This window comes from Mugil cephalus, chromosome 6, assembly GCF_022458985.1.
Source record: "Mugil cephalus isolate CIBA_MC_2020 chromosome 6, CIBA_Mcephalus_1.1, whole genome shotgun sequence".
NCBI classification, from domain to species: domain Eukaryota; kingdom Metazoa; phylum Chordata; class Actinopteri; order Mugiliformes; family Mugilidae; genus Mugil; species Mugil cephalus.
The window spans coordinates 15024730-15043826 of NC_061775.1; the positions used below are offsets into that span (position 1 = coordinate 15024730).

At 40.7% G+C, this 19097-nt stretch overlaps 1 protein-coding gene across 5 annotated transcripts in view; it reads right to left on the bottom strand.

Moving 5' to 3' along the window:
- Window positions 1-1264: 1264 nt before the first annotated feature.
- The window catches only part of ect2 (epithelial cell transforming 2), a 34458-nt gene continuing 16625 nt past the window's right edge, over window positions 1265-19097 (bottom strand). For 3 of the 5 annotated variants that reach the window (XM_047588156.1, XM_047588157.1, XM_047588155.1), the window contains 12 exons: window positions 19007-19075; window positions 18543-18653; window positions 18140-18236; window positions 17815-17896; window positions 16162-16240; window positions 15624-15743; window positions 14355-14493; window positions 13363-13517; window positions 12354-12461; window positions 10905-11039; window positions 7493-8057; window positions 1265-2657 (listed from right to left, as the gene is read on the bottom strand). In XM_047588156.1, the coding sequence (XP_047444112.1) occupies window positions 7524-8057; window positions 10905-11039; window positions 12354-12461; window positions 13363-13517; window positions 14355-14493; window positions 15624-15743; window positions 16162-16240; window positions 17815-17896; window positions 18140-18236; window positions 18543-18653; window positions 19007-19075 (1629 nt within the window). In that variant the 3' untranslated portion in view covers window positions 1265-2657; window positions 7493-7523. The remainder of the gene's footprint in view (window positions 2658-7492; window positions 8058-10904; window positions 11040-12353; window positions 12462-13362; window positions 13518-14354; window positions 14494-15623; window positions 15744-16161; window positions 16241-17814; window positions 17897-18139; window positions 18237-18542; window positions 18654-19006; window positions 19076-19097) is intronic. The other 2 variants (XM_047588159.1, XM_047588158.1) reach the window with 1 other exon arrangement.

Here is a 19097-nt window from a genome sequence, read left to right on the forward strand (position 1 = left end):
AGCTGAGCAGTGAGCGTGGAGCGCCCGTGTGCGCCCAGTGGAGGTGGGCTGCCTTGGATTTCTGGCAAAATCCGCCATTGCTCTCCTAGGCAAGCAGGGCATATGTGGGAAAAGCCAAAAGGTCGCAGTAAACAACGCGTCCCCAGCAGCAGAGTGAACAAGCGAATGGCTGCGGCTAAGAAGGAAACATGCTAGCTGGGGGCACACTAAAGATAAGTCTAGTTGAGTAGTTATAGTTGTTGCTATGTAGTTTGATCCGAGCCACAGGTTTTGGGTTTTGGTTCAGTTGGCAGACCACAAGACGGTAGATTAATTTTGTTTGGGTGTGTAGGTCGTGGTTCAGTCCTGTATCCTCATCCCCCACCCACTACCCGAACAAGTGTCTGTATCCTCATCCCACCTGTTCCCTTCCCGGGGAGGGAGGCAGCTTGGATGCGCGACCGACACAAGTTATTGAATACATAAAGGGCTAAGCTAATTTCTTGGTGGTTGAAACTCACTTAATGCAGGGAAAATGGGGTTGTGCGGTGGCTGTATGGAGAGGGGTGACTCCAGGATGTCGGAACTCACAGTTAAGCCTTCTTGAGGTGTCATAGTCTTTTGATTTTTTGTCATCTGAGGTGTAATGTAATGTTATGTAACACAGTAAAAAGTAACTGAACTATTGAGTTGTGGCAACAGAACAAACCTTGTGAAACACGCCAATTAAGATGCAGGTTTTCATTTCATAGTAGTTGTAAACAATAATTTATTTCATTAGTGTTATTTTACTTTTTCACAGTTTGAAGCAGCATTTTCACATAGTTTGTATGTGTCCTCTGTTTGATTTTTTCTTTTATGGTATTAGCTTGGCTATATAGTAAATGAGGCCGCTACCTCAATATACTTCTGAGTTTAGGGTGTATTTACACAAAGTATCGGTATCGGATCAGTATCGCTGATATCAGCCTGAATTTTACTCAGCATCGTATTGAACATCCCTACTGCCTACGGCTTGGCGAGGCTAGTTAACAGGTGTCTTCTTGTTGGTTACTAGCCGTTTGCTGGCTTGCCTTGAAATTTGGCACAAGGGATTGCAACATCTTATCCTGTGTATAATCATTCTTTAAAAGAAGATTCAGTTTAATCCTTATATAACAACGTGAGAGATGAGTGATATATATATATATATATATATGTTTTTTTTTTCAATATTTCTTTATATTTCTGCTGGTAAAAGCACAGACAGTGGGGTAAAAAGTAAAAAAAAGCTCAACACATATTGTACATGTTTAAGTGCATTTAATACAAAGATAAAGTAGAGACAAGCTTGGTGAAAGAACATGAAAATGGCAGATATAAAAGTGGAACAAACATAAATAGCAACAGAGAAAAAACAAGTATTTATGTACTCAGCATCGAGAATAAATATGTACACTGCATCCCTTCTCAAACACAGACAGATACACAGACACCATGGACGCTCTATAAAAGGTCTGTAAACCGCAGAGAGGCGTACAGGGAAGAGGTGCACACAAGCTTTTATTCTACACAACCAAATCTGTTAAATGTTAAAATAGAAGCTTTATAAAAGCTGGAGACTGTCTTAAGTTAACATTAAGAAGGTGGGTTAATCACAACAAGTCATATAATTATATCAGGTGGAATTAAGTCTACCCCCACTACAATAAAACAAATCTTAAATGTCAGTTAATACAAAGGTAAGTTAATTAAAAAAACAGCCTTAAGAGTGAAGGGCAAGAGACGCCTGTACCTTTAACGAGTACATAAAACGGACAACGCGGTTCATTCTGACAAATGGAAAACTTCAACCTCTAAATTAAATGTTAATTTCCTTCGGCAAAGCACGGTGAAATGGGAGAAACATCCAGGACACGTTTGAATATCCATTTAAACAAAGAGTACTTGGTGTGTGTACGGTTAGTGTCGACACTAAACAATAACAACAGCAAATAATGAAGCCGAGTGTGAACACAAAATGTAACTGTTAAAGTACAGGAACAAGGTATGAGCTGTGCCAGTGTACACCATTAACAAACACAAACAAAAAAACAGACGATCCTTCATTTTTTTTTTTGTAAAACCTTGTCAGAACCAGAGGCCTTTACACACACCTGCATCCCCAAGCATGGTGTAGCATCCAGTTAAACCTTACTGATAGTATTTTCCAGCTATTGTGCAAGCTTGTAAAGATAAACCATCTTGTAGGATGCAGCTACACAGACCGCCTTCAACTGAAGACATCATGATGAATGTCAAGATGACAAAGAGTTGGTTTATTGCTTTCACCCTGGTTTCAAACAGGAAGCTTGAGACAGCCCGGACACTGCCACATGTCAGTCCGTCCCCGTCTTCAGTGCATTCTTCCGGCTAAAGGTAATTTATTCTGGAACTGGAAAGTCTGTGCAGAGCTCCAGTATGGACAAATGGAAGTTCACCATACTTTAAAACGCTTTGTAAAGCTTCCGCTTTTACTCAGATAGATCAGTGTGTCAAATCTGGACAGCTAGTGGCAGTCAAGGCAAAGGAGGTGGAAAGAGAAGAGGTGACCCCGTCGCAGCGGCGTCTCAGAAGAGGTGGGTGCTGGAGCGGCTGAATGTGTGGTACTTCCTCTCAAACATGGAAGGCAGATTGACCATGGAGGGGGAATGGTGTGCCTGTAAATAGAAGACGAGAGTAAGTGCACAAAGACAAAAAAAAAGTCACTGAAGAGAGTTGAAAATAAATCAATTGTCCACACCCAGTAGTGTTGTTAAAGGATGATTTAAATATTCATGTTTGTGGTCATATTCCATAATGGTGTTAATGAGGTTATTAGCCGAGTTAAAAGAAAGCTACAACAAACTGTAGCATGAATGAAGTCTTTAGTTAGACTATAATACTAGCAATAGTAGTAAAACACCAGTGAGCTTTAGTGAAGTGATCCCAACTGGGGAAAAAATGGCAACTTTAAAGCCAAGTTCTGGACTCATTGTAAGGGGGGATTTTCAAACTTAAGTAAGTGTAAGTATTTGACAATTACAGTCTGGTCCGATTGTCGGCTTAGGTCAGTGCCAGTGGGAAGTCATGCCATCCTCCAACCAAACAACATAGATTACCATTTACATCAAAGATAAGTGGCTGTTGGCAACCCCTTTGCAGATGAATTATATTGGCGATTTTCTAATTACAATCGGCACATGCCCTAAAAAATAAGTTATATCAACAGTACATATGTTAACATACAGCAGAATACAATACCCTTCCTGGTTAAATCTGCATCGCATGAATCCTGGTTTATTCACTTGTAGATTAATGTTTGTAAAAAGTGGCTAAAAATCTGATGGAACTTCTACCATCAGATTTTATCTTTTCTATCTGTTATTTAGAGGCACGTTAAGCAAAGCATGAATCGATAACTGAAAATAATTCAAAGATTACTTTACTGAGAGATAACCGTTTGCTTCAGCCCTTTATGCAACTGTTTAATTTAGTTAATGTTTCATTTTCTCACCATAGATTCAAGAAGTGTTTCGATTTTTCTCTTTTTGCATGCTTAACAGTGACATAGATTTGATACTAAGTGGATAAATTATACATTTGTACCAACTGTGGATTCAGACATGATCCCACTTCTATTACAGTCACCATTGTGTTTTTGGCCAGCTCCCTTAGCAAGGCCCTCCTCAGTCTGACTGTCAACTGTGAAGATCGTGTTTTACAAATTTTGATGCCCAAAGCTTTTAAATGGTTTTGTTACTTTGCTCTGATCTTGGACTCATCTCAGTTTTGATCTGGACTACACTCTGTCCACTGGACTTCATAGTCCACTGGTTTCTGTCCTGATGTGCAGTGGGAACTAAGATCTTAAACAGTACATAAGGGAGTGTCTTGTAAGTCCAACATATTCTACATAGCATAGCAATCAAACTTTGGACACACTTAAAAAAATAAATGAATAAGTGTCATTTTCTCCCCCATTTAAACTGAAATCGACAACAGAGTGTCCAAACACAGCTCAAGGCTCAATCGGTCTGGATACTTTAAGTCAATTCATGTGCTCCAGCCTCGTTTTAATTACCAGAGCACAAAGACAAACGCGGTTACTAAAGCCTCTCTGCCTTTCAAGGCAAACCTGGCACTGAACTAATCGAGATGGGAAACCTTTGCCAACACAGCCACACTTCAGTAGCTTTCCACCTGGCTTTTATTCACTCACACACACACACACACACACACACACACACAGACACACACACACAGACACACACACGTCGAGTGCTCTCTACAAGCATTTCATCAGAGGCGCCGTTTTTCTCCTGCCCTCTGTGTCAACACACACCACCAGATTATGCCTGCTTTCAGTGATATACTGCCAGGGTCGTGCAGTGGCATTTTCACTCTAAACACGAAAAGTGTACCCAGATGTGTTTTTCCACTGTGTGACAAAACTGCCACTCAGTCCCAGAATCAGGCCGCCAGTTCAGTTCTTCTGCATTTAAAACCTTTCAGCAATAAGTTCCTATGTGCTGCAACGACCACCGGGTGGTATCTGTGAGGGAAGTCGGAGCCCATGAAAAAGCCATTTAGAATCCCCACTTGCTGAGCAGCGATAGTTTCGGCTACCTTTTCGTCGTAAATCAAGTTCCGGCGTCGTCACCTGTGTCCCGCTTTGGGGACACACAGATATATCAGAGAAAACGAGGGAAGGTTGCATGACTAATACAAGCCAAACACCATGGAGAATCACTGTTCTTAGAGTTAGTAGTTTAGTTTGAGTGCCAACTTGCCATGACATTTGCCAAGTTAGTTAGCCAATACATTTAACTAAAAGCAGCTAAACTCACAACCCCTGAATTGGAGTTGCGGGATAGTGGGTTCCAGTAACAGACTGGCTGAAATTGTATGGGGACCGTGTGTTTCACAAACAATCTGGCAACGTGGCGACTTATCTGAACGAACCTCTGTATAGTGATGAGTCATTATACAGTCGGGGTGGGGGGATTATGAGCACTTCCCCTGAGAAACAACAACAGGAAGGCAGCAGGAGATTGCCTTGAAATAGTCACCAGTTAAAACCCTGCAAAAATGGGAGCGTTGGCAGGTAAATAAATTAACTCTAAATGCAGTTCAATGTGCAACATTTTTTATAACTGCAGAGCAAAAATGTCAGGGGGAACCATGCTCCATATACTCAGGGAAAGTACTTGTCAAGAAACCTCTGATGTGCCATTAAATGCAAGAGAACAATAAGACGCACACTAAAGCTAATATTGTTTTTTTTTTTCCCCCCTCAGAAGATGCAGCTTTTCCAGAGACGATTCAAAAATGTCACTGATTTCATTTGGTTTTAAAATTGCTGCAATTTACGAAAGAAATAAAGTTATGACTGTGCATTTGTTTAAAAAAAACAAACCAAAAAATCACACCATTTTACCAGCAGCTAGTTATTTTCTCTTCAGTGATATTTCACTGTAGAGCTGTGTGCATAGCATCTGCTATTCTCTCTGACCATGTCCAAATCCAGTATTAACGTTGCCCTCTGGGTAAACCGACCACGAGTGGCCGGCTTAGCAGCACATTTCATGGCCATCATGGCCACATTGCTGAACCACCCACTCAACAATGAGATCCACGGTCAGCCTAGGTAATAGCAGGCAACACAGGTGCAGGCATGTGCGCTTGTGTTGGTACGTCGGCATCATTCTGTAATTACCCTACTAAACGCTAGTTGGTGGCTAGTCATCTGTGTTGTGTTCTCAGTACACTAGAGTACCTCTGTGTCCACCGCTATAACCTGCAGTCTACCGTGTAGAGTGTCTCCAACAAACAACAGAAAATTGGAACTGAGCTGCTTATGTTGGCGCTGCAGTTAATAAAGGTTGTTACTTTAACTGTAGTCACTGCGACCCGGGGAAATAAAGACATCTGGGTAGGTGGTGTGTAGGAAGCAGAAGGAGGAGGAATTTTCTGTGCTTATCCAGCCACTGAGGCACACGGACAAGAAAATGTGACCAATCACAGTTGTTGCAGGCTTCATCAACATAAGGTGTAGTTACATATATGGGGAAGTGCATGTCTGGCTATGGAGCTTCACTGTACGGTACTGTACGGTGTGAGCGTGAGACATTAGCATCCAACCCAGGTAGCCAATTAAACCTGAAAGACGAGCAATTTTTTTCTCTCACTTCGATGACACTTGTTTTACCATTTATGAAACCCTTGCAGTTGGTAAACAGATATGCAACAACATCTCATTCAACAGCAAGATACCTCCACCTGGTGGCACAACCTGGTACTACAAACATCTTCCGACAGTTAACTCTGAACATCCCTCCGTCTTCTGCCTGATATTTTTGATCAACTTTATTATGAATCACAATTAGTCGTTCAACAATTAATCATCAGCATCAATAGTCAGGATCGCGAACTTGACCAAATCCTGAATCGTTCACACGTGCCGCTAAGGAACAAAAAGTTGAGAGTTGAGACATTGTTAAAGTCAGCTTATATTTCTTTCAGTGTTTGTAAATTTAAACACATCACGCTGTGAGGGAAGTCTCCACTCAGCCTGTTTTCCTCTAATCTCAGTCAAACGCAGACAAAAAGCAAATAAACAAACATTGATAGGCAAGACAGAAGTAGAACAGGCTCAGCAGTTTTGTATCTAGCAGGTTGCAATTAAGGGCAAATCTAGATTAGGCAGAATTGAACCCAATGTACAATTACTTTCCATTACTGCTCCCTTTCTTCTGGATGTACGAGACACTCCATAAAGTACTGGCTGTCTTCAAATCGTATTTGCTGTAAAAAAATGATTAACTCTGGAAGTAGGTGGAAATTTCTGATGAGACAGATTTTGACAAAATCCGGTGGACCCAAAATTAAAGGCATGCCTTGACATCTTTTTGTTTCCAGATGAGATTAGTTCACAGCTACGTTCTACGAAGTCTAATGTCACTAACTTGGTAGCTGTAATTCAATTGTTAATGATCAAATCAGCTTTTTTTAAATGGTTTTGGAGAACACCGAACTAGGAATAAAATAATCTATATGGCATGTGATGATATTCCTTTAAAGGAGCCTTACGCCTTTAAGGCTTCCACCCACTTTAGTCCCAGCTCTGTTACACACATTTGCATACAGTCAAACCGTTAATAGCAGCCACCAGGTGAATATTCCCAGCCACCTACACCAGTTAGTAACAACTATTCCAAATCAACCCTTAAAATGCTCTTAAAACCTGACACTCCGAAAAGCATCACATCTACACAACTTGAAAGTTTCTATTCCCCTCATATCCAGTGGAGATCAGACTTGTCTGTTGAGCAAATCCATGTTTTGATCTATCATTGTTGCAGGGTCTTAGCTTCTAAGGAGTTGATTTGGAACTAGAAATGCACCAGTGTTTTTTTTTTTTTGTGGAGTGCACAGCAGGTAGTAAGTATTATGCTGAAAACAGATGGTAATGGTGCACCCCTAGTTGAGACTAAACAATGATATGTTTGCTCACATCAAACTCCAGCACCTAGCTCAGCGATGTTTTACAGCAGAGTCTCTCTGCGAGGACTGGTCAGCACAGCCTTGCGTGGATCCAGGGGAACTTGGGGATCCCTGTGTGACTCAGAAAAGGTGTTGCCTTTGACATTAAAAGGCTGAGGAGCTGGGGACCTTGGCTGGGATCCCAAAGAGGGCAAAGGTCTGGGCACATGCAGGCTAGATTTTGGCTGGGATTTCTTAGAATTAAGCTGAATTGTGCTTTGGACAGATGGTTTGGAAGTGGATGTTGGTTGGGTTAAAGATGTTGACTGTTGGGTCAGAGGTTCTGCTGCTTGGGTTAACGACAAACTAGGAGGGACAGGTTTCGACTTTTGAGTGCCGGAGCAATAGCTGAGGTCGACACATTGGCTGACCCGACAGGGACTATGAGCAGGGTTTGGGGCCGAGGTGGTGGGGGGACGCATACAGACAGGGGCCCTGGCTCTGACGGGCGGGAGGTCCAGAGAGTTAGAGCGCTGCACCATGGCGCTGCTTTTGATGGGATCGTTCAAACTGAATGTAGAGGCAGAACGAGACATCTAGAGTGCACAACAGAAGGGAGACACATATGGAGCAGGGATTTACATATCACAAGGAAAGACAAGCCAAGGCATGGAGAAAATAGACATGCTCACATACAATGCAAGGAGAAAAAGAAATCCATCATTACAAATAGTTGCAAACATTGTCAATTGTTTGTACCCATTTGTATGTTATCAATTTCTTATATAAAGTAGCAAGTGACTCTTACTAGATTAGTTTGTTGGGTTACATACTTTACATGTCTGTCCATGTCTGCTATGTTCTGCTCTATTGAATGTGGACTAAAGTCCAAAGCTTGCAAATTCAGATGAACTTACAGTCCTCTCGTTGACTCACCAGCTTGGGAGGATACGGACATTTGTTTCAGTTTTGTTGTCAGAGATAATTTACATTTAACAACCATAGCCAATTCACAACTCCTTTTCAGGGTTCTTGTTTTGCAGCAGATAAACGGGAAATAATGTAATTTCAGCAAGAAAACAGCACTTGTCTCCAGCTTGAAGCTTGATTTTGTCTATCGGTACTTGAAGTCAAGTGCCTGTTCCTTTGCAAATTAAGCCAAAGGACAGAAAATACAAAAGAAATAAAATTAACAGGAGAGCACTTTGCCCAAAATTCATTTTGTGCCTGGTTTCTACAAAACAATATTTCTGACAACAGATAGTCATCACCAGCAAACCTCTGCCAATTGTGGTTTCAAGGGACATCTGGTAAAAGAATAACCTTTTACGTGCACTAATGGCCATATCAGGGTGCCATTGGTGTTTTTGACTAAACTATTTGTGTGCAAACCAACCAGCAGTGAAACAGTAGATTATGCTCAGCGATAATGAGTGCCATTCTGTTTATTCTGCAATGTGATGTGTTGCCATGTTTGCCTGTGTATGGCTGGCACACTATGTGCATGCAGAACACAAAATATGACGCTTAAGTCAACAGTAAACACAGTTGGGGATGGTAATCAGTCTTATCTAGGTGTCTATATTAAAACTGAGATCTATTAAATAGTAGGCTCTGTAGAAGACTACATAAATAGAATTATCTTATTTTTTTTTACCAGTTGCTTCAGGAATTATTTCTGCTTATTAACAAATATGAGCAAACATCTCATGAAAATATATATTTTTTAATTAACGATTTATAAGACCAGCATGTAGGATTTAGTGGTATTTAGTGGTGAGCTAGCAAATCAGCTCGGCGAACAATGCAATATCATCCCTTCAACCCTCCCTTTTCTAGTGTGCATTAGAACCTAGTGAAATCTCTATCAACGGTATTTGAGGATGCAAAATTGACAGGCAAGGCACAAGATCTTGGTTCTGGAGGATTCCTAGAGTGCATTTGTATTCTAGTTGTGCAAAAAGTTTGAGCAAGCTTTGGTTGACTACAGGTAAGCATCCCAAGTGGAAAGAAAACAAAAGCATAAACCATCTAATTTTAATACAATCTGGTCCTGGACTGTGGCTTTCCTGGACACCAGTCTTGAATTGCAAGTTCCTAACTAGTGACTGAAAACAAGGACGAGAAGCACGTCTTGGCCTGTATATCCAGGGGCTACACGATATGACTGCTGTTGGCCCTAGACACTTAGTCATTATATAGAACTGGATTCCCAAACTCACCTATGGTGGTTTCCACGCGCACATTGTGAAGGTGATTATACATTAAATGATAAAGTGATCACGCCTATAAACACTGCCTGTTCAAAAAAAGTCACCATCTGGATTTATCAGCGATTATATTTCAGATGGAATCAAGTTATTTAACCCCAGCTGATGCAATGAGGTGCTTCTCATTTCTGAAACAACCATGTGGAAAGACACAACTCGTGGTTGTGGAAAAGAGGTTAGTCTGTTTGAGAAGGGTCAAATCATTAACAGCTATCAAGCAGAGAAAACATCTACAGAGACTGAAGCAGAAACTACTAACATTTGGTTAACTGTCTGACGCATTATTAAAAACTGGAAGGATAATGGGGAACCATTGTTTTCAAGGAAGATATGTGGTGCAGTTGCTCAGGTCTAGGTTCAGTAACATTATGCCCAAAGAGTGAGGTCAGCTGATTACCTGAATATACTGAATGTATTTTTTCTTCCCTGATGACACTTGTATATTCCAAGATGACAATTCCAGGATTTATGGGGCTCAAATTGTGAAAAAGTGGTTCAAGGAACATGAGACTTAATTTTCACACATGGATTGGCCACCACAGAGTCCAGACAAAGAGAAGGCTTTGCGCAGAGGTCAGTCCCTCTCATCAATACAAGATCTGGTGAAAAATGATTACACTGGATGGAAATAAGTCTTGTGTGTCGAGCAATGCCACAGCGAATGCTGCTCTGATCACAGCTAAAGGTGATCCAATAAAATATTAGTGTGTGAGAGTTGTTTTTGGTGGTGACTTTTTTTTGACCAGACAGCATATATTCTATTTCTACTTATCATTCGTACACACTAGACTTTTAAACCGTGGCTCTAGCACAAAAAGTGAGGAATGAGAAAAGAAATAGCTAAAATAAATTTCCTACAAAAAGAGCAGAAAGTCCCAGCACAAGAGCAGAGGCCTTTTTAATCAAGACAGATGAAAGTTGTTCCATCATGAAATGACCAAGAGAACAACTCCCTGGTTTCCAGCAAAAGGAGAAGGAGATGAAGAGAATAGAGGAAAAAAAAGATGAACAGCCAGACAGGCCGTCTTAAAAACAGACTAGTTTTTAGTATCCACCAGTGCTATCACACCTACAACACACATACCCAGAAAATGTATGAATTAGGTTGGCAGTATCATCAGCACAGCTCGCATTATCCTCCCAGTAAGAGACGAAGTAAACACAAAGACTTACAGCCAGCGTGGAGCTGCTGCCAATCCGGTTTTCACAACTCAGCCTCTGGCTTTTCTCATCTGGGGTACTGTTGGCCATGAACGCCCTCTGGATCACACGCTTCGGGGTCTTGGTGAAAGAAAATGCCCTCGTCACCTAGCACACACAAAGGAAATGTTAGTAATTAGTGCATCTCTGTTTTGTAGGCAGCTCTTTGTCCTCCCCCCCAAACAGATGAGCAAGTTAGATTTCAGACACCTCATTCTGAGTGTCTGTAAATGGCACTCCATTTATATTTTTTTTCTTAGAATCCATTATGGCCGAAGCCACCAGTAATATAAACCATTACTAAGCACAATAGCACAGTAACACATCACTGGGTTTAGTGTTGAGTTTAGAACCAGGCAAAACATGGTTTACATAACAAAATGAAAAGTTGTATCTAATAATCACAGAAGAATTATAATTTGTGCAATGTTTTCAGTTTCTTCACATACTTTACAAGAAAACAAAACATTTGAAAAGTATAATAATCTAAAAATGCACTACATAAGAAGCAGTTATTTTATGTCTTATTTGACTGAACATGAACTGAATAGGACACTTGAATGAGACACTGAATTATGCCGATTATGAAATATTCACTGCGGTTGATTAACCCATCAGGCATCATTAACACAATTATGAATTACGGATTTGTTTAGTCGTAGTTCAAAAAAGTGCCAATTTATCGGGTCACATTTATAAGTTTAGTAAGATAATGTTCTGCTATGTAGACAAGCTATTAGCTGTATTATTTTGTGGATCACTGCCTCTCCTGTTGAGAATTTGATGGATCTTTTCTCTTTCTCTCACTGAGATGTTTTCACATATCTTATTCAAGCCCATGTTTTTTTTGTTGTTGTTTTGTTTTTTTTGTTGCAGTTACAGCAGCGGGCAACATTTTGTAAGTGAGGTTTCTGTGTGTACTTTCTAATTTAACTGAAATAACCAGCATACTTAGAAACCTCACAAACTGGACGTCAATGTCGAAAAACATGCCAGATTTAGCTCGGAATGTACCCTAACAAAGGCATTCATCCATGCAAACAGAGCTTGAGGACTTTCTGTGGCTGCTGACAGATCCATGAGCTGGAGAATCAAACATGGAGGATGGCAGCGGTGGACGCTTGAACAGAATCTGGTTTAAAAGTACATTTGACAGCAGAGAAGGAAACAAGATGTCTTGATTTGCGTTGTGTTCTCTGTTTCCATCTGCCCTGAATTCTGGTATTCAAGGTTTCTCTGTGGGAAACGTTGCAGACATTTGACTCATGATATTCAGTTAACTGTGGGACATTTTGACTATTTTGAAACACCGACATTCAGGACAACCCGACTCTAAACAAGGCTCGACCGGCCGTTATGCATTTGACATAAATATCATTGTTACTTGGAAAGATTAATCAGGACAATCTTCTCTGCCTTTACCTTTTTAGATGTCTTCTTGATGGCCCTGGAGGCTTTGCTCAAGGTGCTGTCCATATCTTTAGTGCTGACCTGCAGTGAGTCTGGGTCTGTACTTTGAATAAGGTCCCCCTGGTTAAAAAGAAAATAAATAAAAAAACAACAAATAAATAATATAGCTTCACAGTCAACGTAATTAATCATGACTTGAAATGTGCACTTTGTGTTAATCAGATAGCGCATATAGATACATTAGTCAAAATAGTAGCAAAATGGTAAAAAGGATTCACCCACAGTCTATATTTCTCTCTCCCATTCACCCCGCAGTGGGATTTTTAACAAGCAAGTCTCTGTCTCGTTGGTATTCACATTGCAGAGCTGACCCAGTGCAAAAAGCATTAGGAATGCAGCTGTGAGGGAGCAGCCAGACCAGAGGCCGACATCGCCCCCTGCTGCTTTCACTGCACTCCTACCTTCATATCCTGCAGTAAGTTCAATAATCACTGAAATGAATCAGCCCCTGACAAGTCAGTTTTCCATAATATCCCCATTATAACCATTAAATGACATGTTACTGTACCCAGGGAAAAGATCAAAATCAATGAGGAATTTGTACAAGTATTAAAACATACCAGCCTCTGGTCATGAAGGAACTGATGAAGTCATTCGAAAAATACTTTTCTGGGCCTCCACAAGACTCCATGTGGTACACGAGGTGGTCTACTTTTCAGATTCTAATTACATTTAACCAAACTGTCTCGCATTATAATATCTTTGGCAGATTTTTTTTTTTTTTTTTTTTACTTTTTAGCCCCATTATTCTCATCAGAGCTTTACTTCTCACAATGACAAGCAACCCTCCCCCAGTTTACACCATTGCCTTTTCCTTCAGTTTTAAAAAGTTTGATGTTGCAGTGCTGAAAGTTACTGACAGCAGCAGTTATCACAGCTTCCCTCCACGTCTGCCGATGTGTAAAACAACGCATTTTCTTTGTGTGTGTGTGCGTGTGTGTGTGTGTTTGAGGCTTCTCACCGCATCAGCCCTGCAGATGGTGTTGGCGACATGGCGGCAAAGTGTTCGCAGCCAGGCACTTTTAACCGTCTCCTCGCCAGTCAGTTGGAAGCTGAACAACAAGTTCTCCTGTTCGGTTGGAGGACGGACCACCAGGGCGAATGCATTCACACACTCTGAGGAAGAAGGACAGATGATACAATGCACGTAAGAAAGGAGATAAAGATAGTGAGACATATACAAATATTATAAAAGGAAGGTGGTATATGTCAAATTATGACTGTCAGATTATGATTTCCCACTTTGATATTTTTTTGAAGGTTTCAGTATTCTGAATGTAGGACTATCCCTAAAAACTAGACTAAGCCCTGTGGATAACTGAGTCTGTCAGTGGTTAAAATCATTGAATGGCAGTCATAATTATGTGTCTGATTATTAATATAATTGTATCAATGAGATACAATGGAAGATGGCATGTCATTCTTCAATGTCTAGTGTTACGGCCCTGAATGCTTAGCGTTCAGACCTGTAGCACCTGTAGTACATGTCCTCCAAAAATGTGTAATGATTTTCATGTACCTTGTCACAGCAAAGCGGAAGGTTTCAGTTTAAGAATTGGACTTAATGGAGATCCATAAAATGAGACATTATAGCTTGAAAGCCAGTACATTCCCCACCCACAATTTGTTTGTGTGTTGGAAAGCTAGCTTGAAGTCACATCGTTGGGAGTGATTATACTCAAATCAAAATCAAATCACATGGATGGGCAGAACATTATAAGATATGAATCTGTGTGTTCAATTCAATCTTAAAAGGGTAATGAAACGTACATGGATTGGTTCCCTTGTACTGGGAACTATATCCAGAATAACACCTTTGCTGAAGTCAAATATTAAAACTTTGCTTACATCAAAGATGTAAGAACTTTATTCTTCATTTCCACCTGGCTTGCCAGGGAGTCGCCATTTTGAAGTGGCATAATCAAATACGTATGTGTGTGATGTCACCGTTACCCTCAGTATCCTGCAGGTCCAGCACTCTTCGGATCTGAGACAGCGGCATTAGTGCTATGTGTTTGAGCGGAGGCGGCGGTCTCGTCTGTCCCAGTGGACTCTTAAATGTATTGATCACCTTATGTCGCTTCCTTGCAATCTATAGGAGATACACAAACATATGCATGAAATGAGACAGCAACTTTGGAGGCAACGTCCCACATCCCTGGTGTGTGGTTGCATTTTGCAACGCGTGGGTGAAGCGGCTATTGGTTACTTGACAATAAATCAATGGCGCCTTCATAGGGGTAAACGATTCAACTCATTAATGTCACATTAATTAGGTCCAGAGAAAGACGATAAAGGAGGGTCGGGAGGGAACGAGGGAGGAAGGAAGGGAGATGGGGGAGGAGATAAAATACAACACTACATAACAGGTCATTGTTATTTTGGCAGAGTGAGTACACAGGCTAAGAGTGATTATATGAAAGCAAGACTTAATCAATGGCTGCTGATGGAGGGGACTAGTGAGGCCAGCTCCTTTAAAACAACAGTCATTCTATATCTATACACGCAACAAGGACAACCTCATGTCACACATCCATGTGTGTAGCTGCGAGAAACACACACACACACACACACACTGATTAGAAGGTGTTGCTGACACTCCTGAATCAGCGCAGCCACTCGCCTCGTGTCTTTCATGATTGCCTGCTATGTTCTTATGCTGACCCTTCGCTAATTAACGCACATACTTTGGGTGAGCTGCGTTAGACAGTGCACCCTTAAATTGGTGTTAAACACATGCTGCGCAAGCCTCCCATAACCCCTTAAGCCCTCTGCGTTTTTTTTTTCTTTTCTTTTTTTTGCCTGAAAAACAAATTCAGTCAGTAAGCTCCAATTGTAGGGCGAAAAGGAACAACCTTGGGAGCCGTGGATAAGGGACGCTTGGGGGAATTTTGAAATTTAAATGAGCCCTGTCACCACATCCAGGTCAATCAAAGTTGGGAAAAACCGAAGGTGGTTTTAATCACTTTTTGATAAAAATAATAATGTAGACTCTTAAAATCAATGTGAATATGTCCTGAGCCACAGTGACCAATAACTATGTCTGTATTATCAGTTATTTCCAAGTGGTGAATCAAGTGAGGGCTAAAGATGAATATTTCACGTCAGGCCTGCAGACAAAGCTTCAGATTAGACGGTGTTAACTGGTAAATAAAGTGACGATCATGGTGCGAATGTGTTCCGTGTAAGGTCAAACGTTTATCGGTGTTTTCGCATTTTCACCTCGAGGCAGTCATTGAAGAGGAAGAGTGTGACGTGCTCTCCGCGGTCGCACGGCTGATCTCCCAGAGCAATCGTCTCCACTCGGTAAACCAGGCTACGATGAGAGGACAGCAAATTGGCCTGCAAAGAACACATCACAGAACGTAAGAGGAAGGTTGCAGGGGGAGAATGATGACTCAAACTAAGAGAGAGATGAGACTAGATAAAGAAGGAAAGTTGCCAGCATTAACTTTTGAAACTGTAGGGCCCTCGAGCTGACAGATAAAAAAAAAACATTCACACAAACCTACAGTCGCAAAATAATGTTGTTTTCTCATGATCATATCAGCCTACCCCTCCACTGTTCATTCTTTGCCAAACCCCGAATTATATTGTTATATTCTTTGTTATACATTCAGTATTTATATTAGAAATATTTTCTACCAACTTAAAAGCTACAAAGAAATCTCTGTTGCTGTCTTCAGTGATAATATGCAAATAAAAGCCATGAATCTACACAACCACAAACACGCAAACAGTAGAAATCCTTGAAACTTACAGGACAGCCGTCAACTTCATAAACAACATCGAAGATTTGCTTCTGGCCTTCAGTCTTCCTCTTGTCCTCATTGATGTGACTAGGTTGAGGTGGAGAATAGAGAAATGTTGGTAATACAGCAACGGTCTGTCAATAAATAGTTTTTCTGTTGGTCAGTTTATCAATCAGCAACAATTTCAATAATCCATCAGTTGTATCTTGCTGATCCCATCTTGTGATGGTTGCTCTTTGTTTCCGTTTAAACAGTTATCAAGCATAATTAAGTTTTGGACTGTTGGTTCAGAATTTTTTTTTTTTTACCATTTTCCTTCATCCAGCCAATTCACTGATGTATTCTAAATTCAACTGACAAGATGATACTACCCACAATAAAAATTAATTGTCTAATAATTACCAATAATGTAGACACTATGGTGGGGATCTGAGATAACTGCTTTAGTCAGAATGAAACACTGATTTTTCTGCTCCTAGAGTTTCTCAAAAGTGTTATGGGTTACAACTAGAGATCAAAATCTTTTTTTTTTTTTTTTTTTTCTGGTATTGGCATCGCTGATACATATATATATATATATTTTCCCTCTGGCGTTTGACTTCAATAAATGTTTCTGTTTTTGGTTAAATTGAGAGTTGTCACATTTGTTAACATTCTGTCATTTTGATCCCCAAATATCAGCCCAGAAAAATCAGCAGCACGTATCGGCCCATCGGCCAAGGCTGAAAAATCCATATCGGTTGATCACTAATTAAACTCAAGTAGATATTTTTTTCATTTTGAAATTTCAGGGATGCACTCTGCCGTGCCACACCGAGCATAGTAGGATGGCTGATTTAAGGTACAATGAAAATACGGTTATGTGAAATACATTAAGAATTCAAAGAAAAATATGTTTCAAGTCATCATACAGCCAAGTTAATAAAAAGCAAATGAATCAGGGTGTACGTCTGATTTGGAGCAACAGGTAGCTAATCAGAGCAGCACGTAACAAAATTAAGGAAATTGAAAATCTTCTCAGTTTTACAGAGGATGGGAGAAACCGTAGAGATAGAGAAGCTATTAGCAAGAAGGTGGAAATGGCGGTGGAAAAATTGCTGGAGGCCATAGGAAAGGAACCAAACTTGACATTCAGACAAAACAGTAGACTTAAAAAAAAATGCATATGGTTTTAATTGAGTTTGTTTCATTGGATCCATCATCTGCCATTATTTGTAAATGGGCTGCGGGTGGGATGGGGCGAGTTTTCACCTGCAGGCATCTATCATACGCGCTGTTTGTTGAATTACTCTCAATGCGAGAGGGACTGCCGGTTTACGTTATCACTGAATGTATTACTGCTGCATCTGCTTCATTGTACATTTGATGCTTTTCACAAAGCTTAAAAGCGCACACAATTTGGGCTTTCATTTGCTCAGACCACAGCTCAAAGGATTTATGCAACAGTTGATCAAAGCCTGACTTCGGATTTGACAAGGCTTTAACATTTGAATCGAAATCCCTTTTCTTCATGCTGAAAGGCCTTAACAATAGTCAATCATTACGAGTTAACATATGTAACTGTCAGGACTCAGTATAGCATGAGAGAGTTGTCATTGTCACATTACAATCAAAGAATGTCACCCCGGAGGAAAGGGAAGGTTAAAGTCGTGTCAACTCACGTCATGACTTCTTTCAGAGACTCGATTGCTTTCTCCAGAGTTATCTTGTCTGGGTTGTCATCAGACGTATGTTTCTTTATGTCTGCAACAGTGAACGAAATAGAAAGTTTTGTAAGAAGGAGACAGGCAGGAAGAGATGAAAACGGCACAATGAAAGACAAGTACAAAATATTCTAGAGGAAAAGAAATTATAGGCAGGTATCGACAGAAGATAACGGAGGGAGGTGGCAGGCGTGGAGGGAGGGAGGGAGATAAAAAGAAAACAAGGGATGACGGATGAAATGTTTTTGTTCCGAGTTTAACCAAAGGGTGTGTATTGTGTTACCATTAAGGAGAAGGGCCACACTAGGCAGCCTCTGTACTGGTCTGATAAGCAACTCCACCAGTGTCTGTCTCCCGCACTCTGGCTTGGCCTGGTTGATCTGCAAAATGAAAGTGTTAGTATCACAGCACACGTGGTGGTGGAAACCTAAGCAACTCGCACACACTTCCCCTGTCTACAAAAGCTGTGCTGGGAAAGTTAAGTCTGGAGTTTATGGGGATTGACATAGTCATACTATGGGAAATTCTGCAAGTCCAGTTGCCTTTCTTTAATGTTTCTGGATGTACTTTTAGAGGCACTAAGAGATGAACTTCCCACTATAAATCAGAGAGACGATCACAGAGTCTGTAGGACATGAAATCCACTATCCAGGCAAACGCATTTCATTCAAATGCAAAGGTCTTACCTTGAGAAATGCATGGAAGCGTGGCTTTTGTTTCTCACAGCGAACAATAGTCTCCTTGCTCATTTCGAAAAAGTTGACAAATGGGGGGTAAGCCTTCACCAGCTCTTTAGACTGAAGAATGAGAGAGGATGAAGAAAAGCATTCACATGAGGATACACACAAGTTTATGAATGTGGTTTTGAATCGCACTTGTTTAAAGTTTTTCCCCTCTCAGTATTTCTTTTTAATTTTTACCCACAGACTTAAATGTCTGTAAATACACATTAACATGAATCCAACAAATTTTAGTAAAGGGATGAATGGAGGTATTTTTCATATAGAACGCCACACTAGCTGAGACCTGTCAATCTAAGCCTCCCCTATCGCAGCTGGGCCAATCACAAGGCCCCATATCACATAGCTTCTACTGTTAACTCCAAACATGCATACGTCATATGTATGTACCTTCACAACATTAAACTCACGTATTTCAAAATGATGTTTCCAACACTTCTGCTTTCTGACCAGTCGGTGAGGAGCTCCTCAAGGTCATTCTGATGAAGAAAAGCAACGTCT